The 14,135-nt window shown below is 54.7% G+C and overlaps 6 protein-coding genes across 6 annotated transcripts; 2 read left to right on the forward strand and 4 right to left on the reverse strand.

Moving 5' to 3' along the window:
• Nucleotides 1-26: 26 nt before the first annotated feature.
• Nucleotides 27-764, reverse strand: PSV08DRAFT_364355 (uncharacterized protein). Its single transcript, XM_014220779.1, has 2 exons — nt 602-764; nt 27-543 (listed from the first exon to the last, which is right to left on the reverse strand). Exons 1-2 carry the CDS (start codon nt 633-635, stop codon nt 320-322), a joined length of 258 nt encoding a protein of 85 aa, XP_014076254.1. The 5' UTR covers nt 636-764; the 3' UTR covers nt 27-319.
• A 292-nt stretch (nt 765-1,056) lies between these two features.
• Nucleotides 1,057-3,339, forward strand: PSV08DRAFT_364356 (uncharacterized protein; the record flags this gene model as incomplete). The annotated part of the gene is made up of 3 exons (XM_066093064.1): nt 1,057-1,248; nt 1,305-2,430; nt 2,492-3,339. 3 exons carry the CDS (start codon nt 1,057-1,059, stop codon nt 3,253-3,255), a joined length of 2,082 nt encoding a protein of 693 aa, XP_065948700.1. The 3' UTR covers nt 3,256-3,339.
• A 554-nt stretch (nt 3,340-3,893) lies between these two features.
• On the forward strand, nt 3,894-5,818 carry PSV08DRAFT_227795 (S-adenosyl-L-methionine-dependent methyltransferase; the record flags this gene model as incomplete). Its single annotated transcript, XM_014220781.2, has 1 exon — nt 3,894-5,818. The coding sequence occupies one exon, from the start codon at nt 3,894-3,896 to the stop codon at nt 5,487-5,489; it is 1,596 nt and encodes a 531-aa protein (XP_014076256.1). The 3' UTR covers nt 5,490-5,818.
• A 308-nt stretch (nt 5,819-6,126) lies between these two features.
• On the reverse strand, nt 6,127-6,417 carry PSV08DRAFT_318932 (uncharacterized protein). Its single transcript, XM_066092674.1, has one exon. The coding sequence runs from the start codon at nt 6,351-6,353 to the stop codon at nt 6,135-6,137; it is 219 nt and encodes a 72-aa protein (XP_065948701.1). The 5' UTR covers nt 6,354-6,417; the 3' UTR covers nt 6,127-6,134.
• Nucleotides 6,418-6,495: 78 nt separating this feature from the next.
• On the reverse strand, nt 6,496-8,044 carry PSV08DRAFT_8881 (uncharacterized protein). Its single transcript, XM_066093991.1, has 2 exons — nt 7,962-8,044; nt 6,496-7,829 (listed from the first exon to the last, which is right to left on the reverse strand). The coding sequence occupies exon 2, from the start codon at nt 7,737-7,739 to the stop codon at nt 6,615-6,617; it is 1,125 nt and encodes a 374-aa protein (XP_065948702.1). The 5' UTR covers nt 7,740-7,829; nt 7,962-8,044; the 3' UTR covers nt 6,496-6,614.
• A 1,490-nt stretch (nt 8,045-9,534) lies between these two features.
• Nucleotides 9,535-13,948, reverse strand: PSV08DRAFT_227800 (uncharacterized protein; the record flags this gene model as incomplete). Its single annotated transcript, XM_014220783.1, has 5 exons — nt 9,535-12,651; nt 12,701-12,856; nt 12,940-13,214; nt 13,379-13,512; nt 13,823-13,948. The coding sequence occupies 5 exons, from the start codon at nt 13,946-13,948 to the stop codon at nt 9,878-9,880; spliced, it is 3,465 nt and encodes a 1,154-aa protein (XP_014076258.1). The 3' UTR covers nt 9,535-9,877.
• Nucleotides 13,949-14,135: the final 187 nt, after the last annotated feature.

Here is a 14,135-nt window from a genome sequence, read left to right on the forward strand (position 1 = left end):
ATCTCGCAATTTTGAATCATGGCTGGTGAATATGGATGTCTTATATTTGTTGCATTTGCAAAAGTTCAAATTTGAAGGATTTGTACAAACGAGTCTCCAGTTCGGACATGATAGAAGAGTGATTCCAACGCACACTCTTGGCTCATCAACGCCCATGCCCGATGTTGCCTCATCACGAGTAGTGTCTGCATCGTGAGATAGGACCAATGCAGACGACACCTGTGATGAATCTTTGGACATGGATTTGGGCGAATTAGCCCTCGTCTCCGCACTACCCCTCCTCACGCTCCTTCACTGTGCCTTTACTAGCGATGTGCCTCTATGAGTTTCCAGCAGCCTCCTCGCGTTCCTTCCTCCGTGCTCGTTTCTCAAGTAGGGCGTCTCGTCGATCGGCCAGGAGCCTGAATTGTCGTTGCTCCACACCTGTGAGCCAGTAGCCGAAGCTGCCACCAATGCCGGCATAGATGGGGTAGACCCAGATAGACTCCTTGTTGAAGAGCGGGCGCATCTCAATGCCCAGCTGCCATAGTCGCGCGGCAATGCCTGGTGGACGTGGTCAGTAGTGTCGGTGGTGAGTGTGCAAAGGTCGTGGGAGACGTACCGAGCCCGCCCCAGACGAGGACCTTGTGAACCATTGTGAACTGGCCTTGAACGCAGTCGTGCTATCGCTATCGAAGAAGTCTGACGTGTTGTGCTGCAGCAGCAATTGGGTCAAGTGTTGCTGTCACCGCTGTACGAGGCTTCTTTGTCGCGATGCTCAATGTGAAGCTCCGAACTGCCAAGACAAGAACCACCTGCGCGGTTGCGGAGCGGAGCCAACACCCGCCGACTCCCACCCCAGCGCGACGGGTACTTTTTCGCGACTTCTCTTGATACACCACTCTGCATGCCTCAAAGTGCTGCACTCCTTTACAATTCGGGGTGACGCGCCCAGTCGCAACACTTCCAAGCCCTCCTACGTCATTTGCTGCCCAACTGGCCGCTCGCCCCCGTCTCCTGCATACGGCTGGTCGCACACGTCGCCAGACAACTGATCGCAACGACGAGCCACCGACCATGGCCGAAGTTGGACGCAAGCGCGCCCAAGATGGCGATGGTACTGCAAATGTGCGCAAGAAACTAAGGCCTTCAGAGCTTCCGCTCTCCCAGGCGAAACGATCGGCCATCGACAGCTTGGTACACATGTTTCGCAAAAAGGGCACATACGACGACATACGGAGGGACCTCATGAAGCAATATGTTTCAGGTGTAGGTAGCAGTCTTGCATGCAAAAGCCTAGCTAGAGACTGACACTTGTGCTTCAGCCTGCGAAGGATGAACTCCAATCCGCCCTCAAAGAACTTGTCGACCGTGAAACTGACCGTAACCCGTCATTACTATCCAAGGACCCTCGAATAGCGACTACCCTTATCGAAGGTGCTGGAGAACGCAGTGACATCTACGCGAACATCATGAGCACTGTCAATACCCTGTTGGACCGATTAATGGAGGAACAGGGCTTGCCGAAAATGCGCGAATACCGCATTCAGGAAATTGGAGCGGAGGCGGCCGCTGAAGAGGAGAAGCGAGGTAGTAAAACCGAAGAGGAGTGGGCACAAGAAGCCGAGGCTCGACGGCAAAAGCGTGAGGCTCAGAGGGAGAAGGAGCTGGAGGAAGAGCGCGAGAGGGAGCGTGCAGAGAGGGCCAAAAAAGAGGAGCGTAGGCGACGAGAAAAGGAAGAATACGAGGCTCGAGAGAAGGCTCGGCAGGAAGAAAAGGAGCGCAGGCGCAAGGAGCGTGAGGAGCGTGAGAAGGAAGACGAAGAGCGCCGACGAAAAGATCGAGAAAGGATTGAGAAAGAGAGGGAAGAGGAACGCCAGCGCCTTAAGAAGGAGCGGGAAGAGCATGAGAAGAGTCGAGAGGCCCGCCTTAAGAAAATCCGAGAGGAGGATGCCGAGCGGGAGCGTCGTATACAAGAGGAGCTTGACCGAGATCGTGGTGGACGCTATCGTAGTAGCCGTGGACGCAGCAGGACCCCTGACCGTGACAGAGACCGCCGAGGGCGTGACAGGAGTAGGCGAAGGAGCAGGACAAGGTCAAGATCGCGTGACCGCCGTACATCTATCAAGCCTGAGGACATCAAGGTGGACGATGATCTGGCACTTCAGCTCTTGCTGCAAGAGAGTGAACAGATGAAGAAGTCACGGCAGCGGCCCGCACTTGAACGCTCAGAATCACTCGAGCCGCCTATGCGGAAAGCACACCCACCAAAGTCGCTTGTACCGCGAGATCCAGTCGCTGCTCGACTGGCGAAGCTTGACGGAAAATCCGCCTCACCTGCACAGCGGGCCTCTAGCAAAGACCTCAGATCTCCCATGTCGGAAACACACACTGCAGCCGCAAAGGAGGAAGATACCCTGATGATGGATGCTCCACCAACCGACGCGAAGGGTCGACGAGGAGAATTGTCTTCAAAAGCCGATAAATCACGTGCACGTTCTAGATCACGCAGTATTGCTCGGAGCACAAGGAGGCGAAGCAGAAGCCGTTCACTATCTCGCGGAAGCCGCTACGACCGCAGGTCCCGACGGGATGATGATAGACATTCTTACAGGCCGACACACGACGGTCGAAGGCGCGATCGCGACGATCGTGACGATAGACGCTCACGCCGCGACAGTCGTAGCCGGTCACGCGAGACACGTACCAGCCGCCGCAAGTCGCGATACGAGACACGCAGCCCTTCACGAAGCCGAGAAGAGAGACGTCGAGACCGCACCAGGTCTCGTTCCCGAAGCCGACGTGATCGTGATCGTGATCGTGATCGCGACCGCGACCGTGATCGGTCGGCCACTCGTCGACGGCGTCATTCCCGCTCCAGGAGTCCAGATAACATTGATCGCTACGTACCTGGCGGTGCGGCAGCAGCAGCGGCGGCGGCGGCCGCCACCACCACTACCACCAGCACCCGGAAGCGAGAAGATAGCCGTGAGCGCAAGCGTGATGATAGCCGACCTCGTAGGCGTGACGATAGCCGCGATCGGCCACGGAGCTACAGATCTCGAGACTATGACCGGTGGGATGGTGGGAGAGAACGGGGCAGTAGACGGCAAGAGTCTGACTGCTACCAACCTGGTGGAGGGGGTGGAGATAGTGATGAGAAAGAGCGAGAGGGCGATCGAAAGGCCAGAGAGCGGAGTAGGGAGCGGAGTCGGGAGCGGAGTCGGGAGAGAAGCCGGGATAGGAGTCGTGATAGAGATAGACGCAGGCGGGTGAGGAGTCGGACGAGAAGCCGCAGCCGAGACCGTCGGCGCTGAGTGAGGGGTAGGCGGTAGGCTGATGGATTAATTGGTTTGATTCTTAGGGCGCATGTATCATTATCACTATGGGGTCGACCTCGCAGGTGGTCTTGACCAAAGAGCTGGTTATGCCCTGCTCGTTAATACTACACAGTACAGATGCGATCAGGTCATGCTGTTGTTTTCACTGTTGACAAATCAACATGCATGCATGGTACATGGACAGATGGATAGTGATACATGTGTAGTCTTGTAGCATGTACTTGTATATAGTACCAATTCGGGACGTGGGTAGGACTGACGTCGGCATGGACAAAAAGCAGGGCCACGGGTCCTGCGTGCCAAGCGGCGCTAGGCGGGGGATCCCTGCGCAGCCACTGCACGGCTGTGCAGGCGACGGAAAGACCTGGTCACGTATCTTTGTCCCATTGCGCGTGCGACGACGCCCTTGGTATTGGCTGCCTACATTCTGGCCCTCTTCCCACTTCTCCTCGCCCTCCTGCTCGCCACCCTACCCGCTACACTCATTCACCTCTACACCAGCCTGCTACCGACCCTCTGTTCTGGCCACCCACACATTGTTCTCTCCGCCCTGCAACTAGCGCCGCCGTGGTCATGTTCGCTCCCGGCAAACCCAAGATTAAGACGAGAACCGTTCTTGTCAAGAAGGCGCCCGCCCCCACTGCAAGCCCCTCACCCTCATCACGCCCTCTAGCCTCACGCCCAGGAAGTGCCTCGCGCTCCCACAGTGCATCTGGCCCGCCATCCAACCGCTATCAGTCGACGCCCCGCTCGCAAACAATCTCGAGGGAACGGGCCCCCAAGTCGGTATCCGTGTCGCGTGTCGACACCCGCAAACGCAAGGGTACCGATACCCCCCAGTGGGCCAGCAGCGATGAGTCGAGCGAGGATGATGACAGTGATCGCTTGGGTGTCAAGCGCCGCCGGACACGGCCAGCCAGCAGCAGCATTGAGCCCATGAGTCTAAATCGCGCTCTCGAGCCAGACTTGAGCAGACGCATACGAATACAGGAGGCTGAGAAGAGAGATGCAGCAGAGGCTGAAGGGCCTTCAAATGGTACAACAGACTCGGTCATGAGACAGGCCCAGGAGCATGCGACGTTTAGAAAGAAAAAGGCGTTGTCAGCCAAGATATGTCTGAAACATGGTTATGAAATGACAAAAGATGATGTAGCCAAAGCGTACAAATCTGCTTTTTCAGGAAGCGACCAGAAGCTTGTGGTTGAACTGCAATATCCCAGTCTCTCCCGTCCAGAAAATTTCGAAGCCGTTGCACGAAAAGAAGTGGACGAGGAATACAGCCCGCTGGAGGACATTTATTTCAGTATCGAGGAAATCATACAGCACTACCTCCCATCAGACCTATCTGCAGAACTGTCATCCGACGCACTAGGCACAGTCCGGCTCCTCAAGCGAGCCGTAACCAAGGACGATCCGGAACTCTTCAAACAAGAACTGACCAAATTCAACAAGCTGATCAAGGACCGCTACAGCGATGGCACAATACCCCACATCCTCGACGACATGCACGCCATCCCCCTCAGTCTGGTCAAGCGCATCACCGCCCAAAGCTACAACCGTATCGTCTCCCCGCACGCCCACCGCCTCCGCAAGGTCGCCGGCAAAGAAACGACGTACGGCGAGCTCCTCACCCCCTTTGTCCACAAGATCTTTGCGCAAACCGGCCTCAACTCGTCGCACATCTTCGTCGACCTCGGCTCGGGCGTCGGCAACGTAGTCCTGCAATCGGCGCTCCAAACAGGCGCCGAGTCGTGGGGCATTGAAAAAATGAAGCTTGCCGCCTCGCTGGGCTCGGAGCAAGCCGCCGAACTCAAGGCCCGCTCCAAACTCTGGAACATTGCCCTCGGCCCCATTGAGCTCATCCACGGCGACTTTCTCGAATCCCCCGAAATCGACAACGTCCTCCGCAAAGCCGATGTCGTCCTCGTCAACAACAAGGTCTTTGGCGAGACGCTGAATAACTTGCTCCTGCAAAAATTTCTCGACTTGAAGCAAGGGTGCAAGGTCGTCAGCCTCGAGAGCTTTGGTGGTGGCGCGGCCAAGCAGGGGGTTAGGAATGAACAGAGTATTGCGGGCCTGTTTGATGAAGAGCGGTATGAGTCTGGGACGAATAGTGTGAGTTGGGCGGGTGAGAGCGTTGAGTATTTTATTGCGACAAAGGCGCGGTGAAAATGTGAGTGAGGGGTTCAACTTGGGGGTCTTCTTTTCCTCCCTTTTTTGTTTTTGTGCTAAGTGATATGAGTATATCTTACTTTTTCCTTCCTTCTTGTACTTGTTTCTTCGTTCGTTACTCTTCTTCTTCTTCTTCTCTGTACCATAAGCGAGTGGAGGGCGGGGCGGGGAGGAAGGGGAGGCTGGTTTTGTTTGAATTTAGGGTTACATGTATGGTTACTATTTTACCGATATTTTTTGGTAACTGGTGGTTGTTGTTTTGGCTTTTTTTCTGTTTGATCTGGAAAGGGTCATCTAGGGTCGGTGGTGGGGGTTCGATAAAGTTGTTGACTTTGGGTTAGGGGGGGGGGAGGGAAAAGAGACGAGGAAACGCATTTGCATGGTTGTCAAGCATAGAAGGTCAACTTTTTTTTTGGTGTGGCGCTTTGATTGGAAATATCAATACCCCTCCCTTTTTTATTCCCTTTTGCTTGGTTTCCTTGTCGTTTGGTAGTTATGTAGACGGAGAAGCTGAAAAGCATGTGTTTAAAAAAATAGGCAAAGCATCCTAGTCATTTGTAAGATCCATATGCACAGATGCCTGAGTTTTGCTTTTTTTGTCGACGAACAAGGAAAGGAGATAATGCCAAGTGTACGAGTAAATTATACATTTGTATTCCATCTACAAAGAACTACTGCCGTTATTACCTTTCCTTTTTCCTTGCTTGCTATTTTGCACATTCCACCTTTTCCATTCCAGACATATATCTCCGCCTTTGAAACTCGACCCACACCACAACTCGATGCATCCATCCAAGGACCATATACAACATTTAGCCCCATTACACGCAGTGAACCAAGAATACCAAGCAACCATTGCATTATCTATTAAACAGAAAAAATGAGTGTCGTATGTACACGTATAAACATGTAGATGTAGTAGGGGGTATCAAAGGAATGGACAGCCGAACAATTCGCAAGGTAAAAGAACCCAAGAAGGAAATTCGTGTTCGCGTTTGTATGAAGAAGGGAGAAGAGGGAAAGATATGTACAATCTGAAGACCCATTAACAAACCTTTTTTTTTCTATCGATCCGAAAATTTGTACTCGCAGCTGTTTTTTTTAAAAAAAATATTTCTGATCTTAGAAGAAAAAGGCCAGGGCACCAAGACCAACAGCAGCATATTGGGCTCCATTGGCGACAGCAGCTCCGGTTTGCAGCGAAGGCTTATCGTTACCGGGGGCATTGGGGCTATTGGCAGCGCCAGTAGCTTGCACTGGGTCGACAAAGGCATACGTCGTCATTGTGCTCTGACGACCCTGTGCATCAGTTGTGGTAATCAGTTTGATGCTGCTGACCAGACTGCCTCCAGGTGTGATCGTAGTCAGAACAACAGAGCCGCGAGAGTTAGTCGTCGATGTTACTTCGCCTGCTGTTGGCGCAAAGTTGACTGCCGAAGTGGTGACGGTTGTACGGCCGGCTCGGTCTGTGGTTGTCTTGACGACGGCAGGTCGGTTCTCGGTCTCTGTTACTGTGCTGCCTGCTGTGTTGGTGCGCACAACAGTCACGGCGACGGAGGCGGTGGCTTCACTAAGGACCTCAGTGGTCTGCACAATTGTCTTGCCATCCTTGGTTACCGTGTTTTCGACAGGAATAATGGCGGGTCGCTGCTGAGTTGTGGTTGAAACGGCGGTTGTGGTCTGCTGCTGAGTCTGTGTCTGCGTCTGTGTCTGGGTTTGATCTTGGGTCTGCGTCTGCGTCTGGGTTTGAGTTTGGGTTTGAGTTTGCGTCTGGGTCACAGTATTGGCAGGGCCGTCACTTGTTCCGGGCGGTGGTGGTGGCGCAGCAGAGCTGGTTTCAGGAGGCTGTAAGTTATCGCTCGTTGTGGGTACCGGAGTGGAGTTCTGGATTGACTCGGGTGGATTGCTAGCGGTAGTGGCGCTATTGGTGCCGTTTGAAGGCGTCTGCCTCTTGCGCAAATCATTGACAGCATCGACGATAAGCTTGGAAGCAAGCGCTGGATTGCTGCTGTGGATGTTCTCGACTCCCCGGTGGTGCGACTCGAAGATGCCATTCTTGAAGTCCTTAAGATTACTTAGTGCTGCATGCAGGGATTCTTCCGGCAGCGCATTCAGCAAGTCCTGGAAAGCTTCCTGTGCGGTTGCATAGATGGTCTTTGGGTGGTCTACAACATCCTTGGGCTCCGCAGCTGCAATCGCGCTGAACAAGGGAAGTGCCATGACGGCAACCTGGCAGAAGGAACGCATGGTGATGACGTGCAAAGAAGGCGATATCGGCTAAATGAAGTAAAGAGAAGGCGGGTTGCCTCTTTTTTTAAAGGGAGGAAATGTCGGGAGCTGTGCAATTCGTGTCAGCAGAGCGCCATGATGTTGTTAGGCCCCGGGAGCGGTAACAAAGGGAACGAGGCGGAACAGATAGACTTTAGTGAGTGATGGTCGCCATGAAGGCGGTGCTCAGGACGTGCTTACACAATTTCAGTGGGTTCCCGAGTGGCTGGGTTAGCAGTGTGCCGATGCCGCGAAGCCAACAATGGACAGTCTTGTTTTGCTTGTTGCGTAATATTTCTCCGGTGCACTCGGTGACTTTTCTTGTTTCTGCCTATCGCAAGCAAGCCGGCCAGCAAGAAAGCAGAAGAGCAAAACGAAACGAAAGTGTCGTTTGTGAGTGAGAGAGTGAGTGAGAGTGGGCGGGTGAGGGTGCGAGATAGTACTAGCTGGTGTTCAAGTCAGAGTCGGGCCGAGGGACAGCGAGTGTAATGTGAGAGTGTATGTAGTAAGTAAGAGGAATTAATTAATTTGGAGCGAGAGGAACGGGAAGGAGCAGCAGCAGGCAGATGGGGACCTTAAGGCAGCAGGTGGAGTCGAGGTGATACATGGCACCATGGCACTAGCTGTGGCCTGCCTTTCGCCTCCCAATGCCACTAAAGCACACGCTGTCCCGACTATCCCGTGCACCCTCAACCATGTCCCCATGGCCCTGCAGTCATCTTACCCTCGTCGCGCCTCGCAATCGCTTATCCGCATCGATACTTTTCAGGCCTGTCTTGTCCGGACAGCAGTTACTTGATCAGCACACATGAGGCCATTGTCCCCGCACGCAAAGCAGGTAATTGACATGTATGCCCAGCGCGTGAAACAAGGCGGGAAGCAAGTTGGCACATAAACCTCGGGGGAGGGTATAATACGTGACAAAACAACACCAGACGAGTCGGGGTGCCGCCGTTTGCTTTGACGCCTCCAGCACGTCATTTGTTTGAAGAAGAAAACAGGGAGCAAGGGCCCGAGGCATCGTCTCCCTGATTGCGGACACGCGATGAAACCACCGTGTGTGCTGAGCCAACTTGACGTCGTTCAACTCCACTCGAGACCACACAGCCACCGCATTTGCCCGTACACCGGCCTTCTGCTGTCTCCTCCGTATCCCTCAGCCCACATGGCGTCCCCTCAACCAATCCTCGTCTGCGGCCTCGTCTGCCCTGCCCAATCACCGTCGTAAGCGTCCTAAAAATAGTCACCTTCCTACTTCAACCTCATCATGCTTGGAGGTCCAACTAACTCACCTACCGTTCGCGTACGCATCCCTACACGATAGACGATGGCTAGACAGAAACCCCACCACTCAGGCCTCCTCGCTTCTTCCCCGCTCGGCTCTAGACCTCTGCGCTTCCTGTTCGTCGCCACCACACTAGACCTATGCTCCTCTCCTGTTGGCTCTGTCGCAATGTGTGTGTGTGCATACGGGATGCACAGGGGCAGAGAGAGGGGGGGAAGGGCGCTGCTTATCATCTTTAGTGTACCGTACTATACATCTGCATACACCTAGCAGTACCACGTGTCGATAGTTGTAATGCTATCAATCCACAAAGAACACATGTGTGCAACCGCCAACATTGTTTATCAACTCCTTCGCTTCTTTCTGCATTGACATAGATTGATGCGAATCCTTTCGGTCCCCCGACTAATTATCCCATTGTACCTCGCCCATGTTACAGGTCGAGTACCACAACACAACATGCCCTTGCAACACGCCTTAAACCCCTTGACCTTGTAAAACATGTGCAATTCAACAACTAGAAAGGAAATCTCTTTCCAAATAAAAGCTACCATTCCCCTCCACATTTTTTTCTGACACTACTACCTAGACACACACGCACCCCTCCTTCCTATCCCTTCTTCTTACAACAAAAGTGAGACGAGGCCAACCCTCTAGTCCCTAAACACACACACACACTTACATACCAACACTTTGGCCCAAGCACAGCCTTTGCCAAACCGGAAAAATAAAACAGGCCATGTCGTAGCATGTATATATATATATATATATATTCCCCCGTTATAGACACGCTTCCGCCATGCATTATACAACTCAACAAATGATCCCTTCCTTATGAGGCTGGTGGACCTGTTGTTGCTGCTGCTGCTGCTGGTGACTGTGCATTCTCAGTCACTGGCGCATCAGAGCTTGCGTCCGCATTCATTGTCTGTGGCGTGATGGTGACTGTTGACCCCGATGAAGCATGCATGGGTCCAGATGGTGTCGACTTTGGTTCACTAGCCGGTGGAGTTGCAGTTGCAGCTGCTTCTGACTGCACCGGCGCATCCGCCTTAGCTTCAGGCACGCTTTCTGCATTCGTCATGGATGATGCAGCAGCCCCTGGCAGCGATTGAGGTACCGTTGCAGCAACTGGTGACAGCGGACTTCTTTCCGGCGACCGCGCTATGGAAATGGGCTCCGTCAACGCCGCAGGAAGGTTTGTCCTGAGCGCCATTGAGTTGCTCCCTCGCTTAGGGCTCCATGTATTAGCAGCCGCCTGAGGCGGCGGCGAGGGGCTAGGACCAGTGGGCGTGACATCATTCGACTTATCCGCTTTAGGCTGCGGCTCTTCCGTAGCCTGCGGTATATCTGATGGTCTGCCGCGACCAGCAATGTTTTCACTTTGCTGCCCAAGATTCTGCGGCAGAGGCCCATAGTTTGAGCTTCCCGGTGGGCTCTTGGCCCTTTCCCTTCTGTCTACACGATCTCTGTGATCCTGCCTCCGCTTGTGGAACCAGTCGAAAGCCCCCTTCTTTTCACTCTTGTCGTGGTCTGGCGGGCTACCAACTACCATGGACCCTTCTGACCCATGCCCATGTTCATACTGGCCGCTTCGGCGCCCGTTGCCTGTCCATCCCGAACTGCTGGCAAACGAGCTCATACTCTTGTCCGCGCCAATCACGGACCCTCGCAGGTCAGTCTGGCTCGCTGTAGGCGTTGCCTTGCTCTCCCCGCGTCGGTGATGGCCCTTCCAGAAGCTGCGCTTCTCTTCTTTTGGCGCATCTTCAGCCAACTCGGTTTCCGAATATTCGGTTGCGGTCGAATGTGACCTAAAGGAAGCAGAAGGCGACATGCTAGGCTTCAGAGTGTTGCCTGAAGCCTTTGACGAGTTTGTGTCGTGAATGGCTTCCTTGGAGCTGTTAGAGTGCGACTGACCTTGTGCAAACGCAGGCTGGGGCGGATGTAATGGTGAGGGAGGGCCATGGCCCGATTGTGATCCTCCAAAACCAGCCTCGCTGCCACCAAGAGAATGTGTAGAACTGTGAGTACTTTGACTCACGGTATTTGTCAATCTCTTCTTCTGGAGCTTGTTGGGCTTACGGCCATCCTTTCCGTCATCGGATTTACCAGTAGGTGAAGCACCTACCTTTGACAGAATTTGGGTAAATGTGCGTACAGCAGGCGTCATTTCGACAGGGGGCCCGGAATCGACAGGCCCTTCGAGAAATTCTGAGCGTTCGCGTGTAGGTGTATGATGAGGACTGCGTTGGGGACTGCGAAGGCCATTGCTAGGTGTGGTAGACCGTGGGGGCAAGAGAGACTGTGCAGCCTGTGCAGTGACATTGGGTGTGGTGGGCTGGCTTGGCGGGATAACGCCAGGTGAAGCAAGCGGGAAAGCACCAGGAATGTTTTGAAACCCAGGGCTGGTTGGAGGCATGCTTCGTCGATTGAGTGCAGTTGACGGCGTAAGATTGTCAGGTCCAGAGGCAACCTCGAATGGCTTCGGCATCTCTATCTTATTTGGAGGTACAGTCTGCGCTCGTTTGGGTACTGCCACTTCAGGTTCAGGGGGTTGTGTTGCTGCGGTCTGTTCTACCGCAGGTGCTGTACTCTGTACGGCCTCGGGTTGCTGTGCATGTTGCTGAACCTCTGGTTTCGCAGGAGCATGGGTCACTGGGACATTTGCGGTCTCTGGTGTTAAAAGCTCGGTCTTGACCTCTTCCACTGTAGAAGTAGTTTGCTTCGATGGAGGGAAGCGCGGGCTGCCGATCGCTGGAGTGCGCTTCGAGGGAAGTGTATTGCTTCGGTGCACTCCTGAGGTGGCTGGTGAAGCAAATGCTGGAGTAATTGGGCTAGGGACAGCCCCGGAATGACGAGAGCGCTTCGAAGATGTTGATACGTTTCTCCGAACTCCACCTTGCATGCGCAGACTCTCTGCACCGGCGCTAGAAGTTGTCGAAGCTGAGCGACCAATGCCGGTGCTGTTGCGGCCAGGAGTAGTTGGTGTTCTGGCCTGTGGGGTAGATGGCCCGCTTTCAATGCGTTGGACTGTACCCTCGTCGACAGCCGTGCCTTCCATGCCAATCAAGAAGTGATCCTGATTGTCGATGAGAAAGATCAGCACGTCTTGGCTAAGACGGTAATCTTGTGGCGACATATCATGCTGGGGATGGGATAACAGTCCCGGCTGGAAGATGGCAGCGAGATTCGACGTCGTCATCTTGTTGACATCGGCTTTGGCGGCAAAAACCGCAAGAAGATCCAAGATATATAACAGCAGCTGCCTATTCAGAGACGGCAGGGCCTTGATTTGGTGTTGATATATGCGCACGGCGGCGTCTGGGTCAAAGCCTCCAATGGACGGGGCCTGTCCTTCGCAGGGACCGACAGCTTCGGCCTGGTGGCCCTTGAGGGGGTCCCTAAAAGGATCATAGTGCTGCAAGGGGATTATAGGCTCTGGCAGGTTGTTGAAGTAGCGGCGCAAAATGTTTGCGGCATCGTGAACCGTGTAGCCGGACCAGTCGAGGCCCTTTCCATATCTTGGCGGCGTGTCAAAGGCCGTTTTGAGTTCCTTGATCCTCTTTTCCGAGCCGGCCAGCCGAAAGATGCCTTCCACGTCGGTTGCTGTGCGCGGGTTAACAGCTGGTGGCAGAAGTGCTTTGGCTTCACTGACCCTTTTCCTTCAAGAAGACACCGCACTTTGCGACGACAATGGGGACATAGCCGTAGATATAGCTCTCGCCGTGCTCGTTGAAGAGCGAGATTGCGACATTGGCATAGGGGATGCTCTGGATGAGGGGAACGCCAAAGATGCCAGGGAGGGCTTGATCTAAGTGTGCGCGCAAGACAGTCAGTGATTGCGCGCGGGAAACAAAGCGGGCGACTGCGGCGGCGATGGCGGCGGCAGCGTACCTTTGTCATCTTCCTTCTTCGCGGGGCGCTTGCTAAACTGCCTCCACCACGAGGTCAAATCCCGCTTGGACGAGGCGGGCTCGGGAGTGGCCAACGGGGCAGGCTGGGGCTCCCCATTGCGCACGCGCGGAGTCTGGGGATTGGTGTGCGTGCCTGCGGGCATGGCAAGGGCGGAGGGGAGGGGTTCCGAAGAGCGATGGCTGCTCTCCAGAGCAAAAAGAAGAGGAGCAACGGGCGGGCAGTCGTCGATCGCAGGCGGTGCTGTGGAGTTGGCTCTTGTTCCAGGCACAGGTGGACCCCGAGTGGGCAGGCAAGGCGGCAGCTATCTGGGGGGGCCGCTACGTGACGTCGGCTTCTGGTAGCGAGGGATGCGCAAGAGCTGCCAACGGGCGACCTCCTCGTATTCCGCGACCGCTCTTCGCTCAGTCAGGCGGCGCACAGCAGGACGAGGCGGGAGGGGCGCGGGCTGGTCAGGATGCGCGAGCGGGCGGGCGGGTGGATGGGTGAGGGAGCGAGAGCGAGAGTAGCGAGCCAGCCAGCAAGCGACGCGACTCTACGCTGGCCTGGTCTGGTCTGGGGGGGCAGAGCGAGAGGGGCGGGCAGCAAATTGGTGAGGGCGGGCGGTTAGGGGTGGGCACAGATGCGCAGCTTGCGTGTCCAAAGGCGCTTTTCAAGGCATGTGTGGGCGCAGAGAAGGCGACGCTGAAACTGGGGCTCGGAGCGACAGAGAGAGCATGCATGCAGGGCTGCTGGCTTGCGTAGGTGATGCTCGCGGCCAGGCGAGGCGAGGCGAGGGAGTTCGAGTGGCTGCCCGATGACAACAGCAGCGAGTGCCTGCCGGCCAATCCACGCAAAACGGCACCGCGTCGCCTGACATGCCTACATGCAGCCTGGAATCATTGCCACAGCCATGCAGCCCGAGACGGAGAGGCACAGAGGGAGCATGCGGCGCTATAATTAACCCCCAGCGCTCCATACCCACGTACTTGTGTACGTACATGCTACCCATCTTGCAACTGCGTCTTGGGTGCATTGTATGTACATGCGTACGTATCGAGTGCCCATGGCTGGCCTTGCACCGCACCGTACACAGCGAGTAGTAGTAGCAACACCTCCATGCTTTTCCATAACCCTATACATACATATATATATATATATATATATATATATATCATTGCCAATGGCAGTCATGTCCG

Source organism: Bipolaris maydis (assembly GCF_028858645.1).
Source record: "Bipolaris maydis strain C4 unplaced genomic scaffold PSV08scaffold_11, whole genome shotgun sequence".
NCBI lineage: Eukaryota > Fungi > Ascomycota > Dothideomycetes > Pleosporales > Pleosporaceae > Bipolaris > Bipolaris maydis.

Bases quoted from the DNA above. Each gene is read 5' to 3' on its own strand.
- PSV08DRAFT_318932 (XM_066092674.1), bottom strand. From the start codon at position 6,353: ATGCAATGGTTGCTTGGTATTCTTGGTTCACTGCGTGTAATGGGGCTA.
- PSV08DRAFT_364355 (XM_014220779.1), bottom strand. From the start codon at position 635: ATGGTTCACAAGGTCCTCGTCTGGGGCGGGCTCG. The intron at 544-601 runs GTACGTCTCCCA...CACGTCCACCAG, and splicing joins CCTCGTCTGGGGCGGGCTCG to GCATTGCCGCGCGACTATGG.
- PSV08DRAFT_8881 (XM_066093991.1), bottom strand. From the start codon at position 7,739: ATGCGTTCCTTCTGCCAGGTTGCCGTCATGGCACTTCCCTTGTTCAGC.